Source organism: Hippoglossus hippoglossus, chromosome 8 (genome assembly GCF_009819705.1).
Source record: "Hippoglossus hippoglossus isolate fHipHip1 chromosome 8, fHipHip1.pri, whole genome shotgun sequence".
NCBI lineage: Eukaryota > Metazoa > Chordata > Actinopteri > Pleuronectiformes > Pleuronectidae > Hippoglossus > Hippoglossus hippoglossus.
The window spans coordinates 2,018,073-2,033,212 of record NC_047158.1 but is presented as its reverse complement, the minus strand read 5'-3'; the positions used below and the strand labels follow the sequence as shown (position 1 = coordinate 2,033,212).

At 40.2% G+C, this 15,140-nt stretch overlaps 1 protein-coding gene across 4 annotated transcripts in view; it reads left to right on the top strand.

The window, feature by feature from the left end:
* The window catches only part of nbr1b (NBR1 autophagy cargo receptor b), a 43,204-nt gene that overhangs the window by 9,509 nt on the left and 18,555 nt on the right, over positions 1–15,140 (top strand). For all 4 annotated transcript variants that reach the window (XM_034592352.1, XM_034592355.1, XM_034592353.1 and 1 more), the window contains exons 3-14: positions 299–317; positions 433–455; positions 2,564–2,752; positions 7,629–7,706; positions 7,786–8,039; positions 9,248–9,373; positions 10,515–10,721; positions 10,903–11,062; positions 13,034–13,117; positions 13,330–13,515; positions 13,861–13,977; positions 14,942–15,017. In XM_034592352.1, the coding sequence (XP_034448243.1) occupies positions 299–317; positions 433–455; positions 2,564–2,752; positions 7,629–7,706; positions 7,786–8,039; positions 9,248–9,373; positions 10,515–10,721; positions 10,903–11,062; positions 13,034–13,117; positions 13,330–13,515; positions 13,861–13,977; positions 14,942–15,017 (1,519 nt within the window). The remainder of the gene's footprint in view (positions 1–298; positions 318–432; positions 456–2,563; positions 2,753–7,628; positions 7,707–7,785; positions 8,040–9,247; positions 9,374–10,514; positions 10,722–10,902; positions 11,063–13,033; positions 13,118–13,329; positions 13,516–13,860; positions 13,978–14,941; positions 15,018–15,140) is intronic.

Sequence of the window (15,140 nt, the reverse complement as noted above, 5' to 3'; positions counted from 1 at the left end):
TGCAGAAAGTCGGGAGGAGCCCATGTGAGAACACAGCAGGAGATCCTCTGCAGGATTGACCGCGAGCACGGCTTTAGAGCTGACCAGTTTTGAGACGTTCACTCAGGATGGATGTTTAATACCAGGTCTGAATGGGGTCTATGTTTGTATGAATGGTGCAACATGGATAACGTTGAGATGAGTTATTTTCAAAGGGCTCTACAGCAGTTTAAAATTACACCATTAAATTCTTAAAACTGTATCACCAAATCAATAACCGACCTATTTACATGAGAATGATTCTCCTCTCTGCCTTCAGGTGTCCATCAACAGTCAGGGTAAGTAAACAGATATAGTCACATATAGTAGTATAATTTGCAAAACCAAACAATCTATTTAGCATTGCATGAATATTAATGTCATGTGAAAAATCTGTTTCTGCTTTTATTCCAGTGGAGTATGAGGAGGCATTGAAGGTAAGTTGATGACATGTTCAATTGCTATGCACGTTTATATACTTAAGGGAAACAATTAGGTAGTCTACACCATATTTTAGCTCAGCTCACATTGCCTGTTTGAAGCTTGACAGAGGTAACTGCATACTACTACTTGACAAAGCAGATTTTGAGACCTTAACATATGCAATACCAACAATTTTGGAAAGGTGAATTTTCATTCATTCATTTCCTGCTACTTACAGAGGTACACTGGAGGAGGTGATGACACAGTAAAAAAACTAGTTTAAGAGAATATGACCAATAAGACTTGAGGAATAAAGACTGGGTGGCTAGTCACATAGAATATAAGATGATCTGGCACAAGCAAAAGGGAGCAAAGAGGCGAAACGCACCAGGAGATGGGAGACAATGAGAAACAGGTTAAACACAGTAGGGCTGGGCAGACTATGACAGCAGCAAGAAACACCCGAGGGCAGGAAGCTGGAACTGAAAGGTGAGGGAACGTTAGTGACATCAACATTAAAAATGAAAAACTGCAAACAATGGAAATGAATGACGACCTGACAGATCAGCTTCAATTTTTTCGTGTCAAACATATATTCAAATGTAATTAGGGCTGTGTGATATAACATTATATGTCGTGTGACGATAGAATAATATCTGTTGTTTCTTGCTCTATTGTTAATATTGTTGTGCTGTAAATTTGGACAACACTGAACATGGCACCAAGTCATGACACAAGCAAAACTATGAGGACCATATACCTAAAGGAGCTGCCAGTGTACTTCTCTCCCATAGACGTAAAGTCTGGCACAATGCAGTAAACTGTACTTTGCAAATTACACTGCAGACTGGTGCACACAGCAGATTCAAAACACCACTAACCTCTCTTACCACCTACACAAAACTCATATCAAACAGAACTCAGAATGTTCAAAACAAACCCCAGGGTCAGACGCTGAACAAGGCTTTTACCTGAGACATACCTTATGACATGAAGATGGAGGGAGATAACAGCTGATGTTAAACACATGCACCCAATTTACATGGTGGAGAATATTGTAATGATATGTATCATTATCTGGATATAAAGTTGCCTCTAGTGGAATATGAAATAGAGATGAGTATATATCACAAAGTCTGCTAATTTAAGAAGACCTATTGGAAGTTTCTTTCTGCCTGGTTGAATAGTCCACACGTCCAGTGTGTTGCAAGCAGAGTAACCAATGTGTTGAAGTAACTTGGTAATATTATGGTCAGTCTTAAAACGTTGAAAAGTTGTTAATGATTTCAATAAGTCAAATCTTTCATCATGTGTGTTCTTTTGAGACCAAAACTATAAAAACTGACAAAGTTATATAATTGTATGTGATCCATTACCTAATTGTAATAGTAATAGTAATTCATTGTGGAACTACAGAGATAAAACAATGATTAAAAATGATAATCCTGTTGCCCCAGTGCCTGCAGGCGAGTTATCCTGTTATTGAGCTCCATGATAAAGATGATATAGTTCCATGACACCTGCATTAAGCCTCAACTATACTCCCTTGTGAACGCACACACGTACAACTGCAGACACAACAATTGTTCCTATTGTACAACTTTTCTACTCCAATTGGTGCACACCATGCACCCTCTGAATATGAAATACATGTCACTTATACCCTCACAGAGGTCAAAAGTATAACACTAGGCTTAGCTGGTTTATCTGCCATTTAGCACCTGTACAGCTGAACCTGCGCTTGTTTTCACACAGCACAAGTGTCTAGTTTAGCATGCGGCTGGACCTGTTCTTACCCACAGCTCAACGATAGACCATATCTCCCCCCCAAAAAATGCTGACTAACCCTGGTGTAACAAACAGCCAATGCAAAGACAATTGCTTAACCCAACAGGAGAAAACAGTGCAAAAGAAAATGGCAGCTCACACTTATAAGTATAAAGATTGTTACTCTATTTAAAAAATGTACACAGATACTTAGATACAGCAATGCCTCAGGGGACACCAGTCTCCTTCATGATATCTCCTCTGTTTGTTGTTATCTGTACAGAGACGCAGCTTAGTTGAGAAATTCATCCAAAAATTGCAGCAGTTGTGACTGACCCATTCACTTGTTTCCCAGAGTGCAGCGAGGCAGGGAAACCGACTGCACATGAACGTGTATGAGACTCGAGGTCAGTCCACGAGGGTCCCCGCCACCAAGGCCAGTGGAGCAGAGCCCAAGCGGGGCTTCAGACCCCCACAGCACTGCCCCACCCTGGCCCAGGTAGTCAGCCGCAAGGTCCAGGCTGCAGTGCCAGAACAGGGCATGGTAAGACCCCCTACAAACAGAAGCACATGTAGGGCACATGTTAGTGCGTGTCTTCTTCATTCATCAGGGATGATAACTCAGCTACCCCTGATAAGAGTTGGACAACCTGTATTGTTGCTGGTTCATATTTGTTTCATTGTATATGTTGCTAGCTGTAGCCTGGTAATCACATTGAATTTAGTCCACTTTATTCACTGAGGTTGACATCGTGTTCATCAGGGTGAAAGAAAATCTTCGTCTGAAATCACTACTCACCTTTCAAACAGTCAAGTGTTCAAGTCAGGCTGGCAATTTTCTTATAATTTTTATGCCCTCGTGCCAGCAACTGGAGGCATCTGGCACAAACAATCACTTGGATTCCGGAATGGCCTGATGAGAATTAAGAGTTCAAAGGTCATTGTGACCTCATGAAAGTCTTTTTACCTCATGAACGCGTTGTCTTAACACCGCCTTGAGGAATCCTCTTAAATTTGTTACAAATGTTCAATTGGACTCAAGCATGAACTGATTTTTCATTTCAGAGGTCAAAGGTCACAGTGACAAAATCCACCAGTTGACGGAGGCACACAACCGCAGTGCAGTAATTCTAGTTTTACTTTAAAACAACTGACAACCACTTTAACAACAGCGGCATCAGTTTCATCCCATTTTTTCTCAATTTTTCTATTAATTTTTTTCATTAATCTAGCAATGAAGCTAGCCAGGAAAATGATGCCCCATTTTATTCACTGCATATACCAAAAAGATAATTTCTCCAGGCACTGGAACCAGCTGCCAGTGAAGACAATGTCACACCTATTTGAATCACCTATTTGAATCAGACCATCTAATTTGTCAATGTCATGTTATCATCATGCTGTGGAGATAGAAAAAGATTAGTAGTTTGAGTTAAAGGTTAAAAAGATCTTTAAAAAGTATGTGGCTCATGATGTGAGCTATTCAAAGGGCTTTGACAGTTGTGGGCATGAGAGTAATTTCTACAGTTTTTCCTTGATGCTGTTAATCACCTTAGAAACCCATTGATCAACTGAGGCATTTCATATTCATTAGTTGCTTTGCACTGACTATTTATGGTTAATTGTGGGGAGTAGAGGGCAGATCACCATATGCACATTTCAAGATGAACTGTGATTTATAAATGGAATGTTGCGTTCAGGTGCCATTTCTGGCTTTTGTGTGCACATAATCTTTTAGTATAAAACCCACACACTGTTTTATAACTGAGGCCCCTGGAGACAAGTGGAGTGACACAGTTTCTTCTTACAACTAGAAACAACTAAGCTTTTTTGGCTAAAATATGCACAGACCTCTCTTTAAATTGGCAAGACATGATGATAATAACATCATGCCCAGTAAAATCTATTTTGATTTAGTATTTAGCTTTGAAAGTAATAGGAGAGTAGTGATGACTAATGCTTGAAGAAATGGGAGTTGGTTCTTTTCATAAATTGTCTTCCAGATAAATCAAGGCTGTGTCTGAAATCACCCACTCATTCACTAACCCCTACTTTACTATATAGGGTCTATGTAGAGGACTATATAGTGAGCTCATCGGCAAAAGAAATAATGCTTGTGGACACTATATGTAATTTAATAATAATGTAATTTTCTCAGGATTAAGATGTACAGGATTAAGACGTACAACAACGTCGGCCGGTGGAGAATCCGACAGTAAATTATAAATGTAAATTTTACAATTAGTATTAACACGTTACGGTAGAAAACATGTTCAATGACCATCTTTAAATGTAGAAATAAACTTGTTTGTGCTGTGATGCTCTGCTCTTACTTACATTTGTACGACAGGTCTGGCTGTTCCTGCTGCCCTCTCTCCTCTCTTCCCTCCGCCGCTAGCGCAATGCATGATGGTGTATATTGATCGGTTACTGACATGATCGGTTACAGATCGGTTCATGATGCATTGTGGGAAACAATGAGTGCACTTTATAGGGTAGAAAAATGTCACTAAACATTCGGACAGCACTACAAAATGGCGAACTCAATATATAGTATAGACTGATTCGTACACAGCTAGATTCAGTAATAATGATAAAACATGTGTGCCTTCTGTCTTCATCCTCACCATTATTCTAAGATTTGCGGTGTATGATCAGAATTAAAAAGCAGTGATCTTGTGTTTTCTGTTGAAATATATTCTGTGGAGTGAAAAGGCAGCCGCATGATGAAGGCCTGTTGGTTCTGAGATCACCTACTGGTTGCTCTACGCTTATAATACAAATTTTCCTTGTGAGTGGCAATACTTTATATTTACAATGATTACCAGTATGCACAGAGCTCTGAGGCCTATACTAGATTAAATGATCAGTATGTAATCAAACTTAAAGGTAGGTTGCACAGGTTGGCAATCAAGAAAACAGTGGTATCTAAAACTCTCAAGCTGAAGACACACACACAAGAAACAAAATAGAAAACAAACACTATAAACTCTACAATGACAACGCTGAGAAACTAAGAACAGACAATCTGACAAAGACAAAGGGAAACGCAGTGTCTATACACCAGGTTAACAAGACACATGTGAAACTAGTAAAGGCGAGGTAGATAATAGAGGGAAACCAGACAAAGACAATAAGTTAAGTGCACTGCAATGATAAACAGGGGTAGTAATAAAGTAATAAAATAAAACAGGAAGTGCAATTCAGAAAAAACATAACTCAAGCAGAGAAATGAATGCAAGGAAATAAACAAGGCTTAAGTCCATAAACTCAAAAAGTCCACAAAAAGATCCAAAAAGAAATAAGTCAAAGTCCTTTAAAAATTCAACAAAACCCCTGCTCCAGACAAGGGTAGAATCATAACAATCCTGATTACCGAAGCTGCTTATCAACTGTCTCAGTTAACTCTGGGTTTTCTATTCCAGTTATGATTGCATTTATGTGGAAAAAGTAGTCATTAATTAGATCATAAAGCAACATTTTTAGAACCGTGAACGTGAATAAGGTTCTGAATATAATATGAAAAGAAACACTGATACCGGCAGGTTGACTCGGTCACAGCGACGTTCAAAAGTTACATTTAACTAATTGATATGTAAATAACACAATCAAATAACTAGAATAGAAAAAAAACTACTAGAAACAATTTTGATATTTAAAGGATATACAGTAAATAAACAATACTGTCTAATGTGTAGCAAACTTTTGTTAATGGAGGCCTGGGTAATGCCAGGCTGTTGCTGGTGCCAAAGCAGAGAGAAGAGGAGAGGAGTCTCAAATGTTCATTCATAACAATAAGAATCATTCAACAGTGTGTGGATCATTCTTCTGATAGAAGACATCAAAGGGTTTAGTTTTTGATTCTTCTTATGATATTCTGAGCTTCTGAGAGTCATAGAATTAGAATGAACGCATCAATAGGAAATCGGCCTACGGCCCCTTACACACCTGGTATTAATATGTGTTTTTTTTGTGATCAATCACAAGCGGACAGGTCTAAATACAGGTGTGAACGCACTCAGATCGGATAGCGATCCGATCACACCAGAGCAGCCTCGAATTTGTTTGTAATCACCGCCACGATATCAACTTTGATCACCACATAATGATCGATAATTTCCTAACATTGGCAAAATCTTTCTGCACAGCGCAGCTGCGCGAGTTTCATTCAGCGACTGTCTCACCACACTCTCTCTCGCTCGCTCGCTCGCTCTCTCGCTCGCTCGCTCTCTCGCTCGCTCGCTTGTACAGACACACACACACACACACAAAGAGTGACATCGGACACACTTGTGTTCTCAGACTGGGTAAAAACAACATGGGTTGGTCTTCATTTACAAAAATAATGTACGTGTTTATTTGCCTATAGTGAGATCCGATCTGAGATCTGATCACGAGACTCATTTGGTTCCACATGTTATCACCAGGTGTGAATGCACATACTCAGAGCTGTCCACATGTGATCGGGTCACAAAAACCACATGTTAATACCAGGTGTGTATGTGGCCTACGACCCACTAGCCAGTGGGTCGGCATTTTGATCCTGGTCTCCCCCAGTCCAAGTGCCGAAGTTTCCTTGGGCAAGATACTGAACCCCAACTTACCCCTTACGACTGTGCCGGCAGTGTGTAAGTGATGAGTGGTAGAAAAAGTGCTGCATATAGATGCACTGTATGAATGTGTGTGTAAATGTGTGAATGGCAAAACTGTACTGTGAAGAGCTTTGATTGGTCATCAAGACTAGAAAAGTGCTACATAAATACAGACTATAAACCATTATATTTATAAGCCTATTATTGAATGTTTATTAGAAACTCTCTTTTAAAACCAGATTGGACACATGAAAAATCTGGAGCAGAGGAATTATTCCATTTATCTATCGGTCAAATGTTCAAACTTAACCTGCTCTCGAGCAGGTTAGCAGTTCATCGCAAGTTACCATGGTGTTTTGACATTGTAAGAAGTGAACCAACTTCATGGGACAGAAAACCCTGAATAACCTCAATAACCACAAATCTCTTGCTCCATATTTTCCTCAAAAGGTAGTCCGATATATAGGTTACTGTACATTTTTAGAGGGATGTTGATTAGACAGAAGATAAAGTTAAAGACAGCTATAGGAATACTTTAGTATGTACATTCAGTGGTGTGGATGATAAAATAGTTGGTGGCTGATGGTGAAAGTATAAAATCTGCCATTTTGGATCCGCCCCTGTGTCCAAATCTGTGCCAAAATGAATGGCTGTTTATTTGTCCATGTCCCATCCTTCCTCCAAGTTATATGGAAATCCGTTCACTAGTTTTTGCTTAATCCTGCTGGAAAACAAATAAAGCAAACAACACTAGCAGAGGTAATAGGCTGATAAAGATGTAAACATGCAGTTTTTACTGACTGAATATTCTCTTCTCCTGTTAATCAGGTTATCCTGAAAGAAGTGAAAGGCACCAAAGAAGAAGACAAGACTCCTCCAGCGTGGTTCACCTCCTACATGGAGAAGGTAAGAAGGTCACACCGTCGCTGGACACCGGAGAAGCCAAGACATGTATTCTTACACTCTTCTGATTTCATCCCTGCAGTTTAAGGACCAGGTGGTTCGGGAGGCGGTGGAGAAGATCTGCAGGGAGTTCTCTGGACAGTGCTGCATCCACAAGCCCCTGGGAGTGGGAGGGGCAGCAAGTGGAGCAGGGGGAAGTAGAGGGGAAGCAGTAGCTGGGGCAGAGGCACAGCAGGTTCCTGAGGTGTCGTCCACCCTGCCTGGAGCGCCATCCTCCTCCACTCCTCCCTGCTCCTCCTGCAGGGGACAGACCACTGGAGGAGGCTACCAGTGCAGGTATATGTTTTTAGCATCTTATTGGCCAGTCACAAGTCACTTTGAATGTGTGCATCACCTAAATGAGTGAAAAGTCACAAACAAAGTCCTGCTGTCATTGTCATAGTTAGTCATTATAAAGCTACTGTCAATGAAACATTTTCTGCAGTTTTATGGGCATATTCATTCGAGAGAGAGAGCGAGATGCAAGTAGCAGTGTCTGGACATCATTGTGGTTTTAGGAGTCTTTTCACAGCTATTAACTGAACAATAATACACTGATCAGGCCTTAATGAAGGCCACAGTGCCTGCATAGAAAATGTCTGTCCCGTGGCAAATGATCGCTGATTCAAAGGATTGCTTTTTACATTTTGATCTAGCATAGCTTACATATTAGTAATTATGTGTATGGTGTTTTATATGTTGACGTGAGGTCTTTTTAAAGTTCATCTTGTATAGCTTTTGTGAAAGCCAAATCTGTATTTTAAGAGAATAAAAGGGCAGGGAGCAGAGGAGCCTGCAGACAGTGTTCGACCTGCTATGTGGGATTCTGTTATGACTACCTTTAATAAAAGTAGGCGTATATACTCAACTAAATATCAGGACACTACGGTATGAAGCCATATATCTTCAGATCTTACAATAACAATAAAAACCAAGGCTAGAGTGCTTTTACTTTGAAACAGGTACAAGTTTTTCAACATTTATGTCGTGACATATTCAACAGATACACAGTGAAACTGTGGTCAAAGATTATTTTCAATGTCTATTTTGCTGTGAACCGGACATGATATGCATAGAAACTAGGCGGTACCCGACTCTCCCACGATTGGGACGTTGCTGAGACATGCGTCTCACACAGGCAGTGAATGAATTGCAAGACGTTCTGTGACGCACACGCACCACTCACGCATCCAGTGTGGCCCGGGCATCAATTCTTTCCCTGATATCTCAGACATTAGGATGGGACTGTTAACCTGAACAGTCTTACTCCAGCCACTCTGCTTTTTAACAATTGTATAGTAACAAACAGTCCTCTGTCATTGGATTCCAAGGTATAATTTGTCAATGTAGGTAGTGAAACTGTGTACTCATAGTCACAATGTCAGCTCTTTAGAATTACCCTTTCACTCCTCTGCTTTGCCCTCCCTTTTCTAACTGTCTCTCTACACTCTCTGTACCTCTCTCCTTGGCCTGCCCTTCTTCCCTCCATCTCTGTCTCTTATCAGTGTGTGTACGTCCTGTACTCTGTGCGAACCCTGCAGTTTCTCTCATGATCCCAGTCACAACCTGGTGAGAGCGAGGACTCCTCTGTCCATCCCGGAACACGGATCACCTGCCCCTGACCACAGCAAGTACGACACCTTTTTGTCTTGTCTTCAGTTCTTTAAATAATTTGTATTTTGACGTAAAGGGGAAGAAGCCTCTAGAACAGAGGTCTTCAACAGGGGGTCCGCGACCCCTAGGGGGTCCGCGGAGGTACTGCAAGGGGGTCGCGAAATTTGTGGTTGATTAGACAATTTATTATATTTTTTTAATTAGTAATTTTTTTTTATAACCAATTTTTTTCCCACAAATTTAAATGTCTTTAAATACACATTAACATGGTCAAGACTGCAGCCTGAGGCTGATATGACCCTCTGCCTGACAACCTCCATCCGTCCAAGGTTAGATAAGTTGTGTGCTACTCATCAGGGTCAGACATATCACTAATGTGGGAGTATGTGTACCATCCACAGATGGCTTGAGGATTCACTGTCCCTTCTACATGTATATTTAAAATAAAAACATGAATCTGTGAATTATTTTAATAGCTCAGTGTTGTATGCAAGATGTATGTTTATAAATGGCAGTGGCACCTTGCACATGTTTAAAATAAAAACATGAATATATGAACCTGTGTATTATTTGAATAGCTTAGTATTGAATGCACAATAACAGGGTAGCTATGTTTATACATGGCACCAGGCCCAGTTTAATATAAAACACAATTTTATACAATATATATAGTAGGGGGTCCCTGCTCCATCTCTCAATCAGTTTGGGGGTCCTTGGCCTGAAAAACGTTGAAGACCCCTGATCTAGAAGATATAAACAAATCATCACATTATTCAATGCAGACCCTTCCTCGCTCCATATGCAAATAAACATGTACATCATTTCTGCTCACAAAATGAAGTGAGAATTTACTCAGCAGAAAAAAGCAGTTGACTGAATAGGCAGGGCGAAGATGAGTGTATAAACATCAATAGTCTAATATTGCAGTTGTGTTACAACATGAACAGAGGCAGTCTCCTGTTATACAACATTTCTACCCAATAATTTTGCCTGGTTAAAGAAATACGATTCAAATGTTTTATATATCACTGTACACAATTTTATGGGAACGTTTTTTAAGGAAATGTCACTTTACACATATTACCTGGCTTAGGGGTCCTCTGCCAATTTGAGCGTGTGGGCCCCAGTTCATCCTCATTTTATGTTTTCCCTCTTCAGGTTCTACAGGCGAGGTGACCGCAGTTTCCGCAAGGCGGAGAAGCAGCGGCTCAAAGCAGAGAAACGCCTGCTTAAAGCTGAGGTCAAAGAGATCCGCAAACAGCTGAGGATGGAGAGGCGGGGCATACAGTGGAGCTCTTCCCACAGAGATGGAAGCTCCTCCCCCGTCCTTCTGCAGCCTCGAGCCACCCAGCACAACAGCCCAGAGTATGTCACCAAAAAAACAAGAGAAAAACATGTAAAATGATTCACATATAGATTTGTTTACATTTGCTGGGAGGTGCCACATATGATGAACACGGATGCTTTAACACTGATGGAAATAAAAAATCTTTAAACGAAAAACTTCAGGTAAATGCTGAATAAATAGATTTTATTTCTTGCCCAGGCGTCCAAAGCGTCCCTGTCCGCTGGTGGTTCCAACCATGACTGCTGCATTTCTGGACGAGAACCTTCCTGATGGAACCCGACTGCGTCCTGGGACTAAGTTTATTAAGTACTGGAAGATGAGGAACACTGGGACTATCAGCTGGAGTGCTGATACTAAGGTACAGTCCTCTACAGTACCCCTCTGCACTTTTCTCATTAGAGCTTATCCTTCTGGCATTATCGGTTTGGTTGGATTGGTTGGTCAATACGCTCTCATCTGACCCAATTGTCATTGGAGGGACAAGGTTATATTTCTTTTAGAAGGAAAAAAGAGCACTCTCCAATAATCAATTATTTTCAATAGCATTAACTTTGTGTTTAAAGCTGAAGGAGGCAAATGTGGCTCTAGTGGTAGAGCAGATTATCCACTAATCGGAAGGTCAGAGGTAAGAGCTCTGCCCTTACCCCATGCCTAGATAATGCACTTACTACCATAAAAACTTTTAACAGGGAAAAAAATTGGCAGAAACCTCAGAGAGTGACACAAGTGAGGGATCCCTGTCCCAGGATGGACAGAAATGCAATAGATGTTGCGTGTAAGAAAGCACATCAACCAAATAACATTTACAACATTGATGAGAAAAGACAGTGTTTAATAAAAATGAGAGGTGTATCAATGTGTAAAGTATTCATAAATAAGAAAAGTTCTGACAGATGAAGGGAGCAGTAATGATAGAGGTATTGCCTATTATATCATAGTATATGTGAGTAGGCATATTGTATATTTAAACAATCTAGTTGTAATTATAAATTCAAACGATAAAGCAGAGGGACTATGGGGAAGAATTCAAGTCAGTAACATGTATTGATGAGACATTAATGTTATGAAGGGGAAGAAGAGGAAAGAGAAGCTCCATGTGTCCCCTCCCATAATCTAGGCCTATAACAGCATAACTAAGAGCAGGTCCAAGACAGACCTGAACCAGCTCTAATATAAGCTTTATCGTAAGGAAGGTTTTAAGCCTACTCTTAAACGTAGAGAGGGTGTCTGCCTCCCAAACTGAATGCTGGGAGCGCAGTGCTCTAGTGGGGTGATATGGAACTATGAGCTCTTTAAGGTATGATGGTGACATTATCCAGGACATGGTTGCACCTTACACCCAAGCCCGTCCACTCTGTTCTGCATCTGCCAATCGGCTTGCTGCTCCCTCACTGCGAGGGACAACTAGCTACCCAACAAAAACACTTTGCTGTCCTGGCTCCTAAATGGTGGAACGAGCTCTCCATTGACATCTGGACAGCATAATGTCTACACATCTTCCCCCGCAGACTAAAGACACATCTCTTCTGACTATACCTTGAATAAAATAAATAAAATAAATAAAATAAATAAAATAAATAAAATAAATAAAATAAATAAAATAAAATAAACTTCAGTTTAGTTTCACTTATATGGCACTTACATGTAGCACTTGTAAGTGCCATATAAGCCTGATTTGGAGGTAACAAAGACATGGGCTCTTTTTTCTGCATCTTTTTGAGACAGAATGTACCTAATGTTTGCAATATTATGAAAAGGCAGTGTGTGAAATTTATTGCAAATGTAAATCAAAGGATAAATCTGGAAAACCCCTGGTTCCTGGTGGTTTCCCTGGAGGGAAGGGCGATTGCCATCTATAGTAGCTATATCATTAGATAATGCATCTCTGAGGGACCAAATATTACAACTTCTGTTTTGTGTGAGTTTGATATAAGAAAAGTGTTGCCTTTTAACACAATAGTATTGACTTGAAGTTGAATTTGTGTCCACCTGGTAATTGGATGTCTAGAATTCTATCTTAGCACTTTTTTTCATCTCCACCAGCTCCTGAGTGAGATATTTGGCTTTCTCTCCACTGTCCTCACCATTTGCTCTCTGACTGTGTCTGTCTGCTGTTTGGTAATGAGCAGGGAGTGGACAGTAGGTCTATCAGAGATCTTTCACTCAAATCAGCTGCCTGCTGCTGCTGATGAGGGTGGTGAGACTCAAACACTAAAGCTATTAAGACAAAATGGATACACTGAGTGGACAGCAGAATCTTTGATAATTCTGTGTGACACCATTACATACGGTTAGTGTTTAGTTTAGCATCACTGTTTGTTTCTTGCAGTTGAAGTTCATGTGGGGGAACCTAGCGGTGGGATCTGGGGACCGTTGGAGAGAAGTGTCTGTTCCCTTCCTTCAGCCAGGACAGGTGAGATATCAAGAGGGAAGTTTTCATTTTCAATTATCTTTAGAAAAGCATGCTATATTTTTCACCTAGATCATATTGGCTGCTTTCTCTATGTGGCACTGAATTAAATGGATCTCGTCAGCACATTACTGCCCCCTGACTCTTGCTTTGTATTTTATATCCTTGCTTTCCTGTTATGTCGCTGACCCACTTCATTTGTTCTGCATATTCAGGTCGGGATAGTGAGCGTGGCTCTGTGTGCTCCTTCTGTGGAGGGCTCCTACACCTCCCACTGGCGCCTGGCCCACGCTGGGGAGCAGTTTGGACCGAGGGTGTGGTGCAGTATTGTGGTCGACCCTCTGGCCCCTGCACCCATGATGGCTGATGGGATACTGGTGTCACCCTGTGTCACACCACAGGTAGAAGAAATAGGTGGATGAATGTTGAAGAAATTCATTGAAATTCAGCGATATAAATAAGAAATATACTAGATATAAACACTTTATATGTATTGGGGGTGTCCTCAATGTACTGGTATTGACGACAACCGTGATAAATGAAAAAAAATATATTGATATTATATCAATATATAATAAGACTATTATTAAATTTGGTATCATGATATTATTATGTGTTTTTTGCTACTCTCTCCAAATATGTATGTGGATAGTGTTTGATGAAATACACCCAGTGAGACATACAGTAAAATTCTATTGGAAAAAGTGAACTAATCTAACTGAAATGGTTGTCATTTCTTCATGCAGGGTAAAAACCCAGTGGCCAAGGATGGAAAAGCCTGTGCAGCTTCTAGAGAGCAGCCTCTAATGTCAGTGGACCAGGAAGAGTACTTCATCCCCTCTGTAGACCTGCTCACTGCGCAGGTAATAACAATCACAACACTGCTGTACACTTTGCATTAGGGCTCCAAGTCATTTACTTATACTTTTTTATAATTTATTTTCTACTCTTTCCACAAGCTGAACAGGGTAACTTAACCAATGCCAAGTACCAATCTGATATCAGCCCTCTGAAATAATCCTTAAATCAAGTCAAGTCAAGAAATCTTTATTATCCCAGAGGGGCAATTTCTAGTACAGCTAGCAATCAGTGCATGACAAAAACAGACAATCAATAAATAAAATGTGAATAAATACAATCTAAAAATCACATAGACTCCTTAAAAAGGCAGATGACAGCAGGGACAAATGAGCTTTTAAAAGGACCAGAGGGAAGCAACACAAACTCTTTAAAAAGTGGATGACTCGGAATACATGATTTGGACAAGACTGACTGAGCCCTCCTCTAAGACCTCATCTTATAAAGATGAGGATGGTGATTTTGCTGCACAATTTAACAATGCACTGTATTAGATTTTTTTTTTTAGAGACAATAACCCAAACCAACAGATAAAGGTAAACATGAGGACAGACTCGATAAAGCAAGAATAAAACATTTTCGTAAAGTTAAAATCAACATTACAACCACTGAGCTGCCAGAAAAAGCACATATGCACAAGCACAAGTGCTGTGCCTGTTCTAAACATTTCTGTTTCCTTGGCCTGTGTAAATGCTCTATAGCTATTTTTGAAAGATTTTCTTGTCATTAGTGAGACTCTAACAGTTCTACAAAATACTGTGACTTTTTTATTGTTTGTGTGCTAGATGTTGTATGCAGAGCTTTTTATAAACAGTGTATGGTGCAGAGTGAAGTTAGAAAACGTTTATGTTTATCCTACCTGGTTTATCTACAATTAATATTTTATTGTCAATGTTTTTCACATTCACTTCCTATATTTCCCTTAAGGCCGCTTCTTTAATTAGCTGTCTGATGTTGTTTATCTGTCAGGATCTTCTCTCCTTTGAGCTGCTAGACATCAACATCGTTCAAGAGTTGGAGAGTGTCCCAAACAACACCCCTGCTGGTAAGAATAGTTTTAGTGGTTCAAAGTGATTGGGTCCAGAGAGTGAGTGTGTTGTACTCCGAGTATGATGCTAATCCCACTGTTGATCGTATTAAGGACAGAGCTGTCATAATATCACATTTT